General features: G+C 40.8%; 1 protein-coding gene across 5 annotated transcripts in view; it reads left to right on the top strand.

The window, feature by feature from the left end:
• Positions 1-20270, top strand: part of LOC110501594 (nck-associated protein 5) — a 125294-nt gene that overhangs the window by 69766 nt on the left and 35258 nt on the right. For all 5 annotated transcript variants that reach the window (XR_002470225.2, XM_021579271.2, XM_021579269.2 and 2 more), the window contains exon 8: positions 20033-20206. Coding sequence is in view for 4 of the 5 variants with exons in the window: in XM_021579271.2 (XP_021434946.2) it covers positions 20033-20206 (174 nt within the window). In the remaining variant the exon portion in view is untranslated. The remainder of the gene's footprint in view (positions 1-20032; positions 20207-20270) is intronic.

Raw genomic sequence — 20270 nt, 5'->3', positions numbered from 1 at the left:
ATGTCCATTGCTCGTGTTTCTTGGTCCAAGCAAGTCTCTTCTTATTATTGGTGTCTTTTAGTAGTGGTTTCTGTGCAGCAATTTGACCATGAAGGCCTGATCTTAAGCAGTCTCCTCTGAACAGTTGATGTTGAGATGTCTGTTACTTGAACTCTGCAAAGCAGTTATTTGGGCTGCAATCTGAGGTGGACTTAACCCTAATGAACTTGTCCTCTGCGGCAGAGGTAACTCTGGGTCTTCCTTTCCTGTGGCGGTCCTCATCAGAGACAGTTTCATCATAGCACTTGATGGTTTTTGCGGCTGCACTTGAAGAAACTTCTTTTTCCACATTGACTGACCTTCATGTCTTAAAGTAATGATGGACTGTCGTTTCTCTTTGCTTATTTGAGCTGTTCTTGCCTTAACATGGACTTGATTTACCAAATAGGGCTATCTTCTGTATACCAACCCTACCTTGTCACATCAGAACTGATTGGCTCAAACACATTAAGAAGGAAATAAATTCCACAAATTAACTTTTAACAAGGCACACCTGTTAATTGAAATGCATCTCATAAAGCTGGTTGAGAGAATGACAAGAGTGTGCAAAGCTGTCATCAAGGCCAAGGATGGCTACTTTGAAGTATCTCAAATATAAAATATATTTTGATTTGTTTAACACTTCTTTTGGTAACTACATTATTCCATATGTGTTATTTCATAGTTTCGATATCTTCACTATTATTCTACAATGTAGAAAAGGGTAAAAATAAAGAAAAACCCTTGAATGAGGGGGTGTGTCCAAACTTGTGACTGTTACTATGTGTGTGTGTGTGTGTGTGTGTGTGTGCGTGTGTGTGCATGTGTGTGTGTGTGTGTGTGTGTGTGTGTGTGTGTGTGTGTATACACACAGACTAATCATGTAATTTAAATGATATTTCCGAATAATAATTTAGTGTTATGACATCCAATTACAGTATCTTGTTAATTGTCTCATTTAGATATTCAAAAACAGTTGTTAATGATATTGATTTCACGATAGCTAACGGCAGATCCAAGACAGAGGAGACCAACCTTAATTTCCTTGAACAGCTAACTTTGTCATCTCAGGGTGTGGCTGCTTTCAAGACTCCCAGGAGCTACTTTGTTAATACCCCAAAGTTCGAGGTAGATCAGCCGAACTTATAGTGTTTTCACATAGGATTTATGGTATTTTGCCTATTAAAAAAATAGGCAATGTTTATATGACCCCCTTACAAACAGGCCCATTTTAACCACATTCTTGTCTGGATACACCTTTTATACCTCGCATGTGCATGCCAGTGACAAGTGGTAGGCATGCCAGTGACAAGTGGTAGTAGTGGTGTGAAGATGTGGTTGGGCGTCTATTGTTTAGGCAGGTCCTAAAAAACACAAGACTAATATAATTTATTTTCAGAACAATAGAATAGCATATTTTGAGTTTGTTACATCCAAATGAATGAAGTCAATAGTTCATTATTTTGTTCATTAAACAGACAAACACCTACCCTGACCACAGTCAACACACATATTTGTTTGTAAGAATATAATTAAATATAACAGAATAAAATGCAAATAATATATTTTTCCCACACATCTTGTGTCACGGAAAGGTGTGGAACTGCTGTCATATAAAAAAAAAGTGAAACAGAGCCCAAGGCAAGTCCATGCATTTTTTTTTTTATCCTTTCATCTCTTTCCTACCCTCACTCCTCTTTGTTAGGGAACAGGCGTAGGGTCTTACATTGAGAGTAGGCTATCTTCATCATGATACCGAATGAAAATAATAGCAATATATATTTTCAAAAGCATGTGTCTCATTCATATTTCACAACCTCTGTTGGCTTTTGGAGTCACCTTTACACAATCGAACAAAATAATAGACCTATACTTTATTTAGTCTACATTATGCAAGGGATAATCAACACGGGATATGCTTTCTATGGAAAATAGTGAACGACGTGGAAGCGGACCTACCACAGAGTTGCATTATTTTCCAGAGAACACATAGAACCCCGAGTTGATTATCCCTTTTATACCATGGCTATAATTTAACACATTTGCCACTAGAAATGTGTTAATTTGTTGGTAGAAATGTGTTCAACATCCACTGAAGTAAGTAGCAAGTTTACTAGATAGCTACAGTAGTTGCTGTGGTAACAAAACAAACAGACTTGATAGTTTAGCTAACCATGAAAATCTATTTCAACAATACCAATACTGTTTTCAATTTGACTTTTGCTTTCATAAGCATATCAAACAAAACGTGTAAAACTGAACTATAGCAATTTAATTCTACCGTGCAAATATAAGCCAATCAGAAAGGAGTATTCAATGCCATTATATAATGCATGCTAAATGTTTCTAATCAGTGATAATTGAGCAAATGAATAGATGAGCTATACCACCACTTATTTGATCAGCCAGATAATTAACCAAATATACAGAAGGAGATTCAGTGAAACAAAATCACGTTAAGATAAGTCAGAGGCTTTTAGTTGGGAGTAGGCCTAGGCTACAAAGTGACTTCGAGTGAAGAGCAAAATAATCCACTTGTTAAGCTACATAACATGCTGGCAAAATGTTCTGATTAGTGCTAATAAATTAACCAACTGGGAAAGATGATAATGATCAGCACTCAACCCAATTTAGCTAATATTTCTACGGCCAAATTGTAGCCTAACCAATATCCAGAAAAGAAAAATCTGACGATTGATTTATTAAGACGAGTCTACACACTTGTCTCAAAGCAACTCGAAACCGTGGAACACATGCAGGTAGGCTTATTGCTTAAAATGAATTATAACAATTGGATGACTTTTGGAGTTTCAGTAAGCAACAATTTGACCAATTTGACCTACTTTCGTCCAATATTTTTGTCATTCAGTTATATTTATTCCCACAGTAATTCTTTATAGATCTATCCAGTTGTGGTTAAGAAAACAGTGCAAATGGTGGGCTATTCGAAGAGATGGGTGAAGTGACACGCTTCGCAAAGTTTAGTATTACCAGGAGGATAGTAGTAACAGGCCTTGCCTAGCAACCATCAAGAGCTTAAGAGCGTAGTGAGTGCCAATTCCGCCTCAGCATTAAGGTTACATTTCACACTAAGCCGTAGGCAGAACTTTACTGCAATCATGACTAGGTTGGTTGGCGGAAATAAAAGTGGTGGCTTTCTTATTCCACATTTTGTTGTGTTACAGCCTGAATTCAAAATGTATTATATTTATATTTCCTTACCCATCTAAACACAATAACCCATAATGAAAAAGTGAAAACGTGTTTTTAGAAAATGTTGATAATTTATTGAAAATGAAATACAGAAATATCTGATTTACAACAAGTATTCACACCACTGAGTCAATACTTTGTAGAAGCACCTTTGGTAGTGATTAAGGCTGTGGGTCTTTCTGGGTAAGTCTCTAAGAGCTTTCCACACCTGGATTCCCATGATTCTTTTCAAAAGTATTCAAGCTCTGTGAAATTGGTTCTTGATCATTGCTAGACAACCATTTCCAGGTCTTTCCATAGATTTTCAAGTAGATTTAAGTCAAAACTGCAACTCGGCCACTCAGGAACATTCACTGTCTTCTTGGTAAGCAACTCCAGTGTAGATTTGGCCTTGTGGCAGCCACCACTATGGTTGAAAATGTGGAGACTAGTACTCAGTAATGTGTTCTATTGGATTTGCCACAAAATTAGCACTTTGTATTCAGGACAAAAGTTAATTGCGTTGCAGTATTACTTTAGTGTGTTGTTACAGACAGAATGCATGTATTGGAACATTTGTACTCTGTATAGGCTTCATTATTTTCACTTTGTCAGTTAGGTTAGTATTGTGGGGCAAAAAGTTAGTGGGATGCTAAAGTTGGCGGAAAAACATCTTGGTTTGAAAGGTGTATGAGACACTTTTAATATTTCTGTCTTGTGGGGGATTCAGCACATCTACTCCCTGTGCAGTCTTGTAGATGTTTTCACATCTACTGTACGGTGGATCATTTTATCTTTTTGCAAAGCCTTGGCCAGTTAGGAGGCTACACAGGTCCACAAGGGAGTAAAAAATCTTTGACGATTTAAATGTTGGTATTTAATTTTAAGAAAAAGGAAATGCAATAGAAGGAGAGAATTACAGATTACAATTATTATGGTCTCTGTCTTGTTCTTTTCCTTTTTTGACCTCACTGGAAATGGTCATGGTTTGAACATGAAATGTTTGATTCCCCTGTCAGTTCATTAAGTTTACTATGAGCTTAAAAGGGCAGTAAACCGTTGTCCCACATCCCTGGCCTTTTCTGTAAAGGTCAAATTCACCAACTCACTAAGGGAGCAACTGACTGCACTTCTTCCTGCCGGAGATCAGTGGTACTGAAGCAGGGAGTTGTATTGGTACAGATCCGACAGGGTAGAACCAATAGTGTACATCAGAGATGGGCAACTGGCGGTCCGTGGCTCCCCTTTTGAAGGCCCTCAGGTCAATTTACCCAAAAAACGAAACAAAAACAATTTAAAAAACAAAATAATAACAATTTTGGAACTCAGTCAGGCTTTCAACTTACTGTTGAAGGTTAGATGGTAAAATACACAATTTCAATATTTGATTTTCCATCAGCAGTTGTTCTCTTGTTATGTCAGTCAATTGGGCCGGCAGGGTAGCCTAGTGGTTAGAGAGTTGGATTAGTAACCGGAAGGTTGCAAGTTCAAATCCCCGAGCTGACAAGGTACACATCTGTCGTTCTGCCCAGGCAGTTAACAGGCAGTTAACCCACTTCCTAGGCCGTCATTGAAAATAAGAATTTGTTCTTAACTGACTTGCCTAGTTAAATAAAGGTTAAAAAAAATTGGCCATGTCAGTGAAGTCTTTTTAGACTAAGTTAGTTTAGCAGTCAGCTTTCTAAACTTGTTATCATGGTCAAATTAACAGCTGCAAACATTTCTCACCACCCTATGGCAAAATGTGTAGAATTGCAGGAAACAGCTCATTTTCCTCTCCGCCCCATGACAAAATTTGTAGAATTGCATGAAATTAGTTATAAAATGAGTTCAGATTTTGTGTGGCCCCCACCCCCATCAAAGTTGCCCATCCCTGATGTATTTCAACCATGGATCTCTGATGCTATGTACTGGCCAATGATAGGCGTTTGAAGCCACCGGTCAGCTTTTTCATTTTTTTTTACTCATCTACCAATAGGTGCTCTTAATTGCGAGGCGTTGGAAAACCTCCCTGGTCTTTTGAATCTGTGTTTGAAATTCACTGCTCAACTGAGCATGTGTGGGGTACAGAGATGAGGCAGTCATTGAAAAATCATGTTAAACACTATTATTGTGAGTTAATGCAACTTATTTTGTGGCAAATATTTACTCCTGAACTTATTTAGGCTTGCAAAGGGGTTGAATACTATACTATACTATATACTATTAGTTAATTTTAGTATACTGTAAATGAATGGTATCCTTTCAGTTGATTGTACTAGCACTTCACCTGTATACTGGAAGTGTATCCTGTTGCTATGCAACTTCTTGCTAGCTTGTTAGCATAACAAATTACTAGCTAGACATCTTACAACTTCATTAAGAATGTCCATTTGAGAACGCACAATGACTATACCACTTAGCTAAACTAGCATTTCATGAATAATCAAGTCAATACACATTGGGTAGTTAGTTAGATTGCATATGGTTAATATACTGGCAAGTTCGATGTATTAGTAGCCAGCTAGGTAGCTAGCTAACAAACTGGTACATACAAGCAACTGTTATGACATGCTATGTGGTTTGTAAGGCTAGCGTAGCTAACACATTGTAATCCAACATAATATGTAACGTAACTTACGTATTTGAAAAGTAATTACTTTATTACATTGCTAAAAAATGTCTTAACATTTGTCATAATTTGTTGAAGCAATTAATGTATATCTGTTTTCGGCAGAGTTCGGCTGCACATATTCCACCATTTTCTTAAAATCTGAAAACGTTGTAAAGCTACGCCCATTTTCTGAAGAATTGCATTATTGCCCTAAAAGCACGGAAATTTTGTCCACTGCTTGTGGTGACGCAGGGTACCATACTAAACTACAAATGACCTCTAAGTATCGCAGCATAATTACAAAACTTTTACTGGAGTAAACCACTGTACTTTGTTTTTTGGCGAATGTAGTAGGACATCCGGGAGCTTTTGGCATACTAACTATATCCATACTATGACCAATAATCATACTACATACTGAATTTACTTCACAAATAGTACAGTTAGAATGAGTATTCAAATGCAGCTAATATGATATATTTAGCATTGGAATAAAGTGGTAATGGCCCACAGGAACATGTAATGTGGAGATTGCTCCCAGTTCTGACTTATTGGTTCAGCACACACCATTATCCAATATGCTGTGGGTGTACTAGACAGCCTTACTATGCCATCGAGATGCTTAGGCAATGACTTTATGCTTTTAGGCAGAATCATAACTTGAAATCTGGGCATGTAACTCACATAATGCTATTCTTCTATAGACATTAATACATGATTTTCACATACAGTATCTCGTGTCAGGGTTCGGTCCACTTGCTACCGGTGTTCATTCATTGAGGGAATTTACGGTACTTATTTGATCATGTTTAGATTCCAATAACAATCCACCTTTACTCTATCCACATGACACTGGACTGAATAAATGTCCTGTTTTCTCCGTTCAGAGTGTCAGTGATGTGATTTGATGTGTTCTGAAATCACTTAACTGGAAGAGCTCGGTGTCACCCGTCCCTCTAGAGGTTGGCTGACAGTGTTGAGTGAGTCACTCTACCCATCGGTGACATCTGCCTCACTTGAGCCTCAAGCTCATTCAGTACATACACTGAGTGTAAAAAACATGAAGAAAACCTCCCTAATATTGAGTTGCACCCCACCCTTTTGCCCCACTTATTTAACCTGTGTCCTCCTCTTCATCTACACTGATTTTAAGTGGACATCAATAAGGGACCATAGCTTTCACCTGGATTCAGCTGGTCAGTCTGTCATAGAAAGAGCAGGTGTCCATAACGTTTTGTATACTCAGACAGAGATAGACGAAGAGTGAAAGAAGGGGTTGATGAAGACAGTAGAGAAAGGAAAGAGTTGGAGTTGGAATTATGTACCTTGTGATTTACATTTTAAAAGTATTCACTGTTTTCAGTTAAATGTTAGACATTAAGTTTGTATAGAACTGTATTATATCCGAGACATATTAGATGTAGAAGCCTTTGCTCATGCATTACTACAACAGTCTCAAGGCCCTGTCTCTCTAATGTGCAACAATGAAGCCTGTGATGATCAAGACAAGGGTCCATGGCCTTAGGACTGCAATAGTGCTGGAGCAAAGTGCCCAGGTTCCATTAGAGGTTGTGATTTCTCTATACGGCTGCAGAGAGCTGAAACATCTTATTATACCTATCACTGGCAATTTCCCAAATAGCCAAAGCAGACATACACATACTAGAGATGGTGGCTATAACCATTGCCTGTTCAAACACACAAACATGAAATCAAACAGGGCCCAGAAACAAGATTAATAACACGATGGAGAGTAGAAGTATTTTGGGTGTTTCCCAAAACCTTTGTAGCTAAAGTGGTATTTCGTACATATCAACGAGCCAGATGCTCACCACACATAAAACAGCAGTGCTTAATTTAACGAATTGCGTTCCTTCAGGCACAGAAGGCTGATTGTCAAACATCTATTTTTACTATCGTTACTGTCTCATGAAGTGTGGCTGGGTTGTGGAGAGCAATGAAGATTCAAACATTTTTTTAATTGTTTATTTAACCCTCCTGTTGTGTTCCGGGTCAAAAATGACCAGTCATTAGAAATGAATGGGTGAGACTACAATTAGTGTAGAAAAATTGAGTTCAGGCACATGCCCATTCATCAGATGGACACACTTCCTCTCTCAAACCCCCACATGCATGTGTGTTTGAACACACACACACACACCCACACACACACACACACCCACACCCACACCCACACCCACACCCACACCCACACCCACACACCCAGACCCACACACCCACACCCACAGCTCTGGTATATAAAGCTTCTTTGAGGCCTTGCTCACAATTCTTTCTGTGGCAGCACAATGACCAAATGATATACTGTATGTGAGGCTCTTGATCATATCTTTGAGGAGGAGAGAGGCCAAGGAGGAGGAGGAGGAGAGGCCAGGAGGAGGAGAGGCCAGGAAACTGACAGTGAAGTAGTCTGATAAATAGCACAATATGTTTCCACTGAATATTTGTTATAGTCAAAATAATCCATGCATTATGCTTTTTTTTTCTATCTCAAAAACGAGTTTATGGCTTTCAGGCCATAAATAGCAAATAGAAACTTGTAATGTTCACAAAAAGATCTAACACAACATTATATATATGTGTATATGTATATATAATCAGATATATTGGGGCAGTCAATTTGGACCGGGTACACAGAATGAATTAACATGAAACGAACACAACAGGAGGGTTGAACTTTATTTAACTAGGCAAGTCAGTTAAGAACAAATTCTTATTTACAATGAAGGCCTACACCGGCCAAACAAGAATGACACTGGGCCAATTGTGCACCGACCTGGTTGTGATACAGCCTGGATTTGAACCAAGGTGTCTGTAGTGACGTCTCTAGCACTGAGATGCAGTGCCTTAGACCACTGCGCCACTTGGAAGCCACTTAACATACCAAGGTTTTGGGAAAATCACCCCAAGACAATAAGTCACTTTAGAAAGGTAGTCATATTGAGGCTCTGTAGAAAGGTCACATAGAGGCACACAGGAGATTCATTCCCTCAGGGTTACATTACGCTACATAGGCCAAAACCTAGCTTTATCTGTTGGCTTTCCAGGCCACCAGTGCTGGTTTCACCATCTCTCTGTCTAGTGTGAAAATGAAAGTGAACAGCAGTACAGCCTAATTATTGTGTGAGGCATGGTGCTCAGCAACCAAGAGGAAATAGGAGAGATGAAGAAGATGTAGAAGAGGGGGAGAGGGTGACTAGCTGAGGGTGGGGCAGTGGGGGTCAGGGAATGGAGAGGGAAAGAAGGTGGGCAGGGGAAACAAGAGGGACAAGAGCACTGAGGAGAATGATTACCAGAGAGCCAAGTCTACGTCCAAGAGGCTCCCAAATACTGTAGCGTCTACCCCCAAGCCATAAGACACAGGTGAGGGTAGCGTGTCACCTTAGCTAGGGTAGTGTGTGGAGGGGATATAGAGATATATTTGGAAATGTTTGCTACAAACGATTAATTGCAAAGAGAACCATGTCAATAAATCATGTTTACTTTGCCCCCATTTCAGAGTTCGTGGTCAGAATAATAGATGTTTGAGGCAAAGTGGCATCAGTAGAGAAGCATCAACAATTTCTCCAAGACTTGTCTATACTGTACATGTGTGACACAAACACAGATATTGTTTAACTTTCTTGTGGCATTTTTTACGCAATCTTCAATGTTCTGAGGGCTTTGAAGCATAATTATTCTCCAAACAAGTTTCCAGAAAGTCTTCAATATGCCATTTTTTTGTAGTGTATGTCCTCCACATGCAAAGAGTGTACGTTTTACCAATGAGAACTCCTGACATACGTTGCTTGATTGTAAATGCACATATACAGTGGGGTCCAAATGATTGAGACCCTTGAAAAAGATGAGCAAATATGACTGTATAAAATAAATAATTAAAATACTAAGCTATATTGTATGAAAAAAATTATATCATTTTATACCAATACAATTGCTCGGAGAAGCTAAAAGGTAGGGGTTTCAATACCTTTCAACATCTCACCTTGTGATGATAATGGCACTGAGCCTTTTTCTAAAATGTTTTATGAGTTAGAGAACACACAACATTCTGTATAGACCATTCTTCCATAGAGAATCCTTCCAGATCCTTGATATCCTTAGTCTACTCTTATGGACTGCCCTCTTCAATTCAAACTACAGGTTTTTAATGGGTTTCAAGTCTGCAGACTGAGATGGCCATTGCAAAATGTACATTTTGGAGCCAATTATACATTTTGTTAGGATGGGGGAGGGTGATGTGTGCTTGGGGTTATTGTCCTGCTGGTAGATCCACTTGTGGCCAAGTTTCGTAACTACTAGGTTTTTGGCTAAAATGTCCTGGTACTGGGTAAAAATAATGATGCCGTTGACCTTAACAAGGGCCCCAGGACAAGTGGAAGCAAAATAGCCCCATGACATCAAAGATCCACCGGCCCAGACGGAATCTCTAGCCTCATCCTCAGAGCATGCGTAGGCCAGCTGGCTGGTGTGTTTACATATTCAATCTTTCCCTATCCCAGTCTGTTGTCGCCACGTTTCAAGATGGCCACCATTGTTAATGTACCCAAGAATGCAAAGGTAACTGAACTAAATGACTCACTTCTGTCATCATGAAGTGCCTTGAGAGTCTGGTCAAGGATCATATCACCTCCACCTTACCTGCCACCCTAAACCCACTTCAATTTGCTTACTGCCCCAATAAGTCCACAGACGATGCAATCGCCATCACACTGCACACTGCCCTGTCCCATCTGGACAAGAAGAACACCTATGTAAGAATTCTGTTCATCGACTACAGCTCAGCATTCCACACCAAAGTACCCTCCAAGCTCATCATTAAGCTTGAGGCCCTGGGTATCAACCCTTGCCCTGTGCAATTGGGTTCTGGACTTCCTGACGGGCTGCCCCCAGGTGGTGAAGGTAGGAAACAACATCTCCACTTCGCTGATCCTCAACACTGGGGCCCCACAAGGTTGCATGCTCACCCATGACTAAGTGGCCATGCACGCCTCCAATTCCATCATGAAGTTTGCAGACGACACAACAGTAATAGGCTTGATTACCAACAACGACGAGACAGCCTACAGGGAGGAGGTGAGGGCTCTCAGAGTGTGGTGTCAGGAATATAACTTCTCACTCAACGTCAACAAAACAAAGGAGATGATCGTTTACTTCAGAAAACAGCAGATGGAGCACCCTCCTATCCACATCGACTGGAGAGCAGTGGAGAAGGTGGAACGGTGTAAGTTCCTCGGCGTACACATCACGCACAAACTGAAATGGTCCACCCATGCAGACAGTGTGGTGAAGGTGGCGCACCAGCACCTCTTCAACCTCAGGAGGCTGAAGAAATGTGGCTTGTCACCTAAAACCCTCAAACTTTTACAGATGTATAATTGAGAGTATCCTGTTGGGCTGTATCACCGCCTGGTACGGTAACTGCACCACCCACAACTGCAGGGCTCTCCAGAGGGTGGTGCGATCTGTACAACGCATCACCGGGGACAAACTACTTGCCCTCCAGGACACCTACAGCACCCGATGTCACAGGAAGGCCAAAAAGGTCATCAAGGACAACAACCACCCGAGGCCCTACCTGTTTACCCCACTACCATCCAGAAGGCGAGGTCAGTACAGGTGCATCCAAGCTGGGACCAAGAGACAGAAGTTGTTTTTCAATCTCAAGGCTACTGTTAAACAGTCATCACTAGCACAGAGAGGCTGCTGCCTTACATACAGACTTGAAGAATCATTGGCCACTTTAATAAATGGAACACTAGTCACTTTAATAATGCCACTTTATTAATTTTTACATATCTTGCATTACTCATCTCATATGTACAGTGCCTTGCGAAAGTATTCGGCCCCCTTGAACTTTGCGAACTTTTGCCACATTTCAGGCTTCAAACATAAAGATATAAAACTATATTTGTTTGTGAAGAATCAACAACAAGTGGGACACAATCATGCAGTGGAACGACATTTATTGGATATTTCAAACTTTTTTAACAAATCAAAAACTGAAAAATTGGGCGTGCAAAATTATTCAGCCCCTTTACTTTCAGTGCAGCAAACTCTCTCCAGAAGTTCAGTGAGGATCTCTGAATGATCCAATGTTGACCTAAATGACTAATGATGATAAATACAATCCACCTGTGTGTAATCAAGTCTCCGTATAAATGCACCTGCACTGTGATAGTCTCAGAGGTCCGTTAAAAGCGCAGAGAGCATCATGAAGAACAAGGAACACACCAGGCAGGTCCGAGATACTGTTGTGAAGAAGTTTAAAGCCGGATTTGGATACAAAAAGATTTCCCAAGCTTTAAACATCCCAAGGAGCATTGTGCAAGCGATAATATTGAAATGGAAGGAGTATCAGACCACTGCAAATCTACCAAGACCTGGCCGTCCCTCTAAACTTTCAGCTCATACAAGGAGAAGACTGATCAGAGATGCAGCCAAGAGGCCCATGATCACTCTGGATGAACTGCAGAGATCTACAGCTGAGGTGGGAGACTCTGTCCATAGGACAACAATCAGTCGTATATTGCACAAATCTGGCCTTTATGGAAGAGTGGCAAGAAGAAAGCCATTTCTTAAAGATATCCATAAAAAGTGTTGTTTAAAGTTTGCCACAAGCCACCTGGGAGACACACCAAACATGTGGAAGAAGGTGCACTGGTCAGATGAAACCAAAATTGATATTTTTGGCAACAATGCAAAATGTTATGTTTGGCGTAAAAGCAACACAGCTGAACACACCATCCCCACTGTCAAACATGGTGGTGGCAGCATCATGGTTTGGGCCTGCTTTTCTTCAGCAGGGACAGGGAAGATGGTTAAAATTGATGGGAAGATGGATGGAGCCAAATACAGGACCATTCTGGAAGAAAACCTGATGGAGTCTGCAAAAGACCTGAGACTGGGACGGAGATTTGTCTTCCAACAAGACAATGATCCAAAACATAAAGCAAAATCTACAATGGAATGGTTCAAAAATAAACATATCCAGGTGTTAGAATGGCCAAGTCAAAGTCCAGACCTGAATCCAATCGAGAATCTGTGGAAAGAACTGAAAACTGCTGTTCACAAATGCTCTCCATCCAACCTCACTGAGCTCGAGCTGTTTTGCAAGGAGGAATGGGACAAAATGTCACTCTCTCGATGTGCAAAACTGATAGAGACATACCCCAAGCGACTTACAGCTGTAATCGCAGCAAAAGGTGGCGCTACAAAGTATTAACTTAAGGGGGCTGAATAATTTTGCACGCGCAATTTTTCAGTTTTTGATTTGTTAAAAAAGTTTGAAATATCCAATAAATGTCGTTCCACTTCATGATTGTGTCCCACTTGTTGTTGATTCTTCACAAAAAAATACAGTTTTATATCTTTATGTTTGAAGCCTGAAATGTGGCAAAAGGTCGCAAAGTTCAAGGGGGCCGAATACTTTCGCAAGGCACTGTATATACTGTATTCTATATTATCTATTGCATCTTAGCCTATGCCGCTCTGTCATTGTTCATTCATATATTTTTATGTGTCTATTGGGAATCGAACCCACCACCCTGGCGTTGCAAGTGCTCTATGCTTTACAAACTGAGACACACGATACCACAGTATTAAGACATTTTAGCTAAAAACCTAGTGGCCTCTGCTAGTAGGCTGAAACTTGTCCACAAGTGAATCTTCCAGCAAGACAATATCTCCAAGCACACATCAACATCCACAAAGAAATGGTTAATTGGCCACAGAATCTACATTTTACAATGGACAGCTCAGTCTCCAGACTTGAAACCCAATGAAGAGCTGTGGTTTGGGAATTGAAGAGGGCAATTCATAAGCACAGACAAAGGATATCAAGGATCTGGAAGGATTGCTCCCAATGTGTTCTCCAACTCATAAAACATTTTAGAAAATGGCTGTGCTGTTATCCTCGCATGGCGAGGTATTGAAAACTATTGAAAACAAACATTTTGACCCCTACCTTTTTGAGAAAAAAGTATTACATCTTAAACAAAATCTCTTTCTCTGAGCAATATAATTTCCCTATTTTTTGGCAAATAGAATATAGCTCACTATTTAAATTATTTAATTCATACAGATATATTTGATAATCTTTATCAATGGTGTCCATAATTCTGGGCCCCACTGTTTGTGTCAATGCAGGAAGTAAACTGAAATTCTCAAACTGATAAGTAGAAGATTAATGTTTTAATTTTGAATTCGCATCACTTCCTGAATTGACTGCTTTCATTTCGAATGGAATGAAAGTTTAAATGAGTCAGCCTTATAGGGTTTCACTATACGATTAAACTGACCTTTTGCAATTACATTAATCACAGCACAAATTACAGCACACATTCAAATATGTGTAATCCTCCGATGTCCTTCAACATTGGAATCCGACTTCTGTCAATTCTTTACAAGAATGAGGTAATGTCAACCAATGTTAACTCAGCTCTTAGAGGGGCATAGAGTAAGCAGGCTAATGATCTGCTCAGATTGACATTTGATTGTTACTGAGTAGGGTTGCAAAATTCCAGGAACTTTCAATAAATTCCCTGGTTTTCCCAAAATCCCGGTTGGAGGACTCCCAATATCATGATCGAATGAACAGGAAATCTGGAATCTTTCCACTCTCAATATATGTTCACTAAAATACCTGCTTCATCCGTCAAGACAATGTTCTAAGTCCCTAATTATATAAAAGCCCAGGGCATGCTTGAATATTCCATCTCCCTCCATATAAAGTCATTTAATAAGCAATGTTGCACAGAAATCAGTCTGATCGAAATCTGTAGTAATTACTGTCCGCGCTGCAGAGTTTGTCCAGTTTTCTTCAAAAGGCTATATCAATATCACATTACATTGCTTATACAGAGGATGGACCACTATTTGAGGAATGTGCAAAAGGAAAGACATTTAAATTGTCCAGGTCAGTGGTTCCCAACCTTTTTCAGTTACTGGACCACAAACTGACTTTTGCTCTGCCTGGAATACCCCTAAAGTACCCCTTGTGCATTTTACCAGTAGGCCTATGGTCTCATGAGTCTTTTCAAGTACCCCCTGGGGATAAGCCAAGTACCCCCAGGGGTCCTAGTAAGCCCTGGTTGGGAATCAATGGTCTAGGTTAAGGTCCAGGGCACTAATGTTTTTGTGCCAACTCCAAAGTGTTGTAGCCTTTAGGTTAAAAAAAAGTATTGTGCAATGAAGGCCAATCTTTCATGGCTAAAGCAATTGTTGTGTTACATTCAATTGTTCTGTAGTTCCTCCAAATTGTAATTGTGTCACTTTCAAAAGTAATCTCAGTAGCAAAAAAAACACAAACATTTGAGTTATTGTACAGTAAACTTCCCTTAAAGTCCTTGAGATAATGAAAGGAGGAACAATTCTCCCAGCACTGGCACTGAAGTCACCCTTGAATCGTAGTTGCTGCTGTAAATTCAATGTTTTTATCTGACTTTATCAGTGATGTAAAATCTCTGAGAAACTCTTGGAGTTGCCAACGGCAATTAGCTCCCAGATTAGTCCGCTGGAACGTGCTTTGGTTTGGCATTCTGCCGCAGCGCATGGGAAATAAAGAATAGAGCGGATCATCAAATACTAGGTGAATATCAATGAATGGACCAAATTGACCTCGTCCCCAGCTCCCTGATGCAATTATTTACTATTCACATCAATTATTGCTAACAGACGACACTAATGATTTTGAGCGAAAGTTGGCGATGGCTGCCCTTCTAGAGATCAATGCTACTTAAAGAGGAGTCACAGCGCACACAACACTTGCCATCTTTCAGGGTGTTTCTATCTGGATTTGACCCAGAACCGCATTGAGCAATTATAGCACGCTTTTGACGCAGCATCTTTAAGTCATTTATGTGTGTGTGTGTGTGTGTGTGTGTGTGTGTGTGTGTGTGTGTGTGTGTGTGTGTGTGTGTGTGCGCGCGCGTGCGTGTTTCCGTCCGTGCGTGCGTGCGTGTTTCCGTGCGTGCGTGTGTGTTTGCGTGTTTCCGTGCGTGCATGCGTGTATGTATGTATGTATGCCCAACTTTGGGACTAGTTGTGAATGGATAAACAAAGGTTTATCCCTCATACAATTTGATACTTGCTAAATAATAGTGGAAAGACTACTGAAAATAGAGGGCTACATACTTGTTTTCCTACTGATGTAACTTCTCACCCATCAAGTATGGCTGAAAACACTCTCTCTTTGCTCACAGACTATGTGATTGACATTTTGATGAAGAATTTTCCTTTTGGGAAAGAAGATTCCATGGTTCCAGCCAGTGAGGCAGAGGCTAAGAGAGGAGGAATGAAGCTGAGTAATAGATCACTGCGTGATTATTGATCATTGCCCATACTGTATTATGCATTACCTTTTGAGATATGATAGAACTCCAAAACCCAGCTCCAAAACCCAGGGGGCAAGCGCCAGAACCGTCTCCTAAAGTTGATTCAGCTGCGGAATCGGGGCACCACCAGTACAGAGCTTGCTCAGGAATGGCAGCAGGCAGGTGTGAGTTAATCTGCACGCACAATAAGGCAAAGACTTTTGGAGGATGGCCTGGTGTCAAGAAGGGCAGCAAAGAAGCCAGGGACAGGCAATAGACAAGGCAAGGCAGGCAGAGGTCAGTAAACCAGAGGTGGGGCAATGGTACCAGGCGGCAGGCAGGCTCAGGGTAAGGTAGAGGTTGTTAATCCAGAGTGGGGCATAGGTACCGGTCGGCAGGCAGAGTGGTCAGGCAGGCGTGCTCGGGAGTCAGGACAGGCAAGGGACAAAACCAGGAGGGCGAGAAAAGAGAGACTCGAAAAAGCAGGAGCTGAGACACAGGTTGACTGGAACAAACAAGCCGAACTAGCAACAGACAAACAGAGAACACAGGTTTAAATACACAAGGGATAATGGAGAAGATGGGCGACACCTGGAGGGGGTTGGAGACAATCACAAAGATCAGGATGTGACAAAAGAATGCAATCTTTCAGTTAACATGCTAATAGAGGTAAAGTGCCTTGCAAAAGTATTCATCCCCCTCTGCGCTTTTCCTATTTTGTTGCATTACAACCTGTAATTTAAATTGATTTTTGGGGGATTTCATGCAAACATTAAATAGTCCAGATTGGTGTGAAATGAAGAAAATAACAGGTTTAAAAACATGTTAAACTGAAAAGTGTGCATGCATATGTATTCACCCCCTTTGCTATGAAGCCCCTAAATAAGATCTGGTGCAACCGATTACCTTCAGAAGTCACATAATTAGTTAAATAAAGTCCACCTGTGTGCAATCTAAGTGTCACATGATCTCAGTGTATATATACACCTGTTTTGAAAGGCCCAGAGTCTGCAACACCACTAAGCAAGGGGCACCACCAAGCAAGCGGCACCATGAAGATCAAGAAGCTCTCCAAACAGGTCAGGGACAACGTTGTGGAGAAGAACAGATCAGGGTTGGCTTATAAAAAAATATCTGAGACTTTGAACAACCCACAGAGCACCATCAAATCCATTATAAAAAATGGAAATAATATGGCACCACAACACACCTGCCAAGCCCACCAAAACATCATGGACCAGGCAAGGAGGGCATTAATCAAAGAGACCAAAGATAACCCTTAAGGAGCTGCAAAGCTCCACAGCGGAGATTGGAATATCTGTCCATAGGACCACTTTAAGCCATACACTCCACAGAGTAGGGCTTTATGTAAAGAGTGGCCAGAAAAAATACATTGCTTAAAGAAAAAAATAAGCAAACACGTGTGGGAGACTCCCCAAACATATGGAAGAAGGAACTCTGGTCAGATAAGACTAAAATTGAGCATTTTGGCCATCAAGGAAAACGCAATGTCTGGCGCAAACCCAACACCTCTCATCACCCCGAGAATATCATCCCCCTCAGTGAAGCGTGGTAGCAGCATCATGCTGTGGGGATGTTTTTCATTGGCAGGGACTGGAAAACTGTCCAGAATTGAAGGAATGATGGATGGAGCTAATTACAGGGAAATTCTTGAGGGAAACCTGTCTTCCAGAGATTTGAGTCTGGGACGGACAATGACCCTAAGCATACTGCTAAAGCAACACTCGAGTGGTTTTTGGGGAAACATTTTTAAATGTCTTGGAATGGCCTAGTCAAAGCCCAGACCTCAATCCAATTGAGAATCTGTGGTATGACTTAAAGATTGCTGTACACCAGTGGAACCCATCCAACTTGAAGGAGCGGGAGCAGTTTTGCCTCCCAGTGGCTAAATGTGCCAAACTTATAGAGACACCCCAAGAAACCTGCAGCTGTAATTTCTGCAAAAGTTCGCTCTACAAAGTATTGACTTTGGGGGGGAGTTATGCACGCTCAAGTTTTCTTTTCTTTTTTTGTCTTATCTCTTGTTTGTTTCACCCCCAAAAATATTTTGCATCTTAATTAAACGTGGTAGGCATGTTGTGTGAATCAAATGATACAACCCCCCCAAAAAATACATTTTAATTCCAGGTTGTAAGGCAACAAAGTAGGAAATGGCCAAGGGGGTGAATACTTTCGCAAGCCACTGTATTTTCAGTTGAAGTCGGAAATTTACATGCACCTAAGTCAAATACATTTATATTCAGATTTTCACAATTCCTGACTTTTAATCCAAGTAAAAATGTACTGTCTTGGGTCAGTTAGGATCACCACTTTATTTTAAGAATGTGAAATGTCAGAATAATAGTAGAGAGAATGATTTATTTCAGCTTTCATTTCTTTCATCACATTCCCAGTGGGTCAGAAGTTTACATACACTCATAGTATTTGGTAGCATTGCCTTAAAATTGTTTAACTTGGGTCAAACATTTTGGGTAGCTTTCCACAAGCTTCTTACAATAAATTGGGTGAATTTCGGCCCATTCCTCCTGACAGAGCTGGTGTAACTGAGTCAGGTTTGTAGGCCTCCTTGCCCACAAATGTTCTATAGGATTGAGGTCAGGGCTTTGTGTTGGCCACTCCAATACCTTGACTCTGTTGTCCTTAAGCCATTTTGCCACAACATTGGAGGTATGCTTGGGGTCATTGTCCATTTGGAAGACACATTTGCAACCAAGCTTTAACTTCCTGACTGATGTCTTGAGATGTTGCTTCAATATATTCACATAATTTCTCAACCTCATGATGCCATCTATTTTGTGAAATTCACCAGTCGCTACTGCAGCAAAGCACCTCCAGAACATGATGCTGCCACACCCGTGCTTCACGGTTGGGATGGTGTTCATCGTCTTGCAAGCGGTAGTCATTATGGCCAAACAGTTCTATTTTTCTTTCATCAGACCAGAGGACATTTTTCCAAAAAGTACGATCTTTGTCGCCATGTGCAGTTGCAAACCGTAGTCTGGCTTTTTTTATGGCGGTTTTGGAGCAGTGACTTCTTCCTTGCTGAGCGGCCTTCCAGGTTATGTCGATATAGGACTCGTTTCATTGTTGATATAGATACTTTTGTACCTGTTTCCTCCAGCATCTTCACAAGGTCCTTTGCTGTTGTTGTGGGATTGATTTGCACTTTTTGCACCAAAGTACATTTACCTCTAGGAGACAGAACGCGTCTCCCTCCTGAGCGGTATGATGGCTGAGTGGTCCCATGGTGTTTATACTTGCATACTATTGTTTGTACAGATGGACGTGGTACCTTCAGGCATTTGGAAATTGCTCCCAATGATGAACCAGACTTGTGGAGGTCTACCATTTTTTTTCTGAGGTCTTGGCTGATTTCTTTTGATTTTGCCATGATGTCAAGCAAAGAGGCACTGAGTTTGAAGGTAGGCCTTGAAATACATCCACAGGTACACCTCCAATTGACTCAAATGATGTCAATTAGCCTATCGGAAGCTTCTAAAGCCTTGACATAATTTTCTGGAATTTTCCAAACTATTTAAAGGCACAGTCAACTTCTGACCCAGTTAAATAATCTGTTTTTAAACAATTGTTGGAAAAATTACTTTTGTCATGCACAAAGTAGATTTCCTAACCGACTTGCCAAAACTATAGTTTGTTAATAATGAGACATTTGTGGAGTGCTTGAAAAATGAGTTTTAATGACTCCAACCTAAGTGTATATAAACTTCCGACTTCAACTGTAGATAGTACTTTGGCCTCTTCTGCTGCACATTAGTTTTTACTTTGTATCGTACTGAGCAGTAGGTGCCTGGATCACTATCTACTCTCCAGAGGCAGTAAAGATTGAATTGAATTTCTGAACACACTCCTTATTTTTCAGGAGGTCCAACGGAATGGGAAGGCCGGTGTTCCTGCAGTGAGGTGGCCCAGCCTGCTGAGTCTGACCTGTCCACACAGTAGCTGCAGTGGCAGTGAGGCCTCCTTATCCAGTGCCTGTAGTGAGTACTCCAGTGGCTCACATACTTGGGCAGAAGGACGCGGCTCCACCAAGCAGGTGAGTCTCCCAGTCTGATCTTAAACAAATTGCTGTTTCATTCAGTGAAGTAAACTTGTAATAA

The sequence above is a fragment of the Oncorhynchus mykiss genome, chromosome 22, assembly GCF_013265735.2.
Source record: "Oncorhynchus mykiss isolate Arlee chromosome 22, USDA_OmykA_1.1, whole genome shotgun sequence".
NCBI classification, from domain to species: Eukaryota; Metazoa; Chordata; class Actinopteri; order Salmoniformes; family Salmonidae; genus Oncorhynchus; species Oncorhynchus mykiss.
The sequence above is the reverse complement of the archived record's forward strand: the minus strand, read 5'-3'. Positions and strand labels throughout refer to the sequence as shown.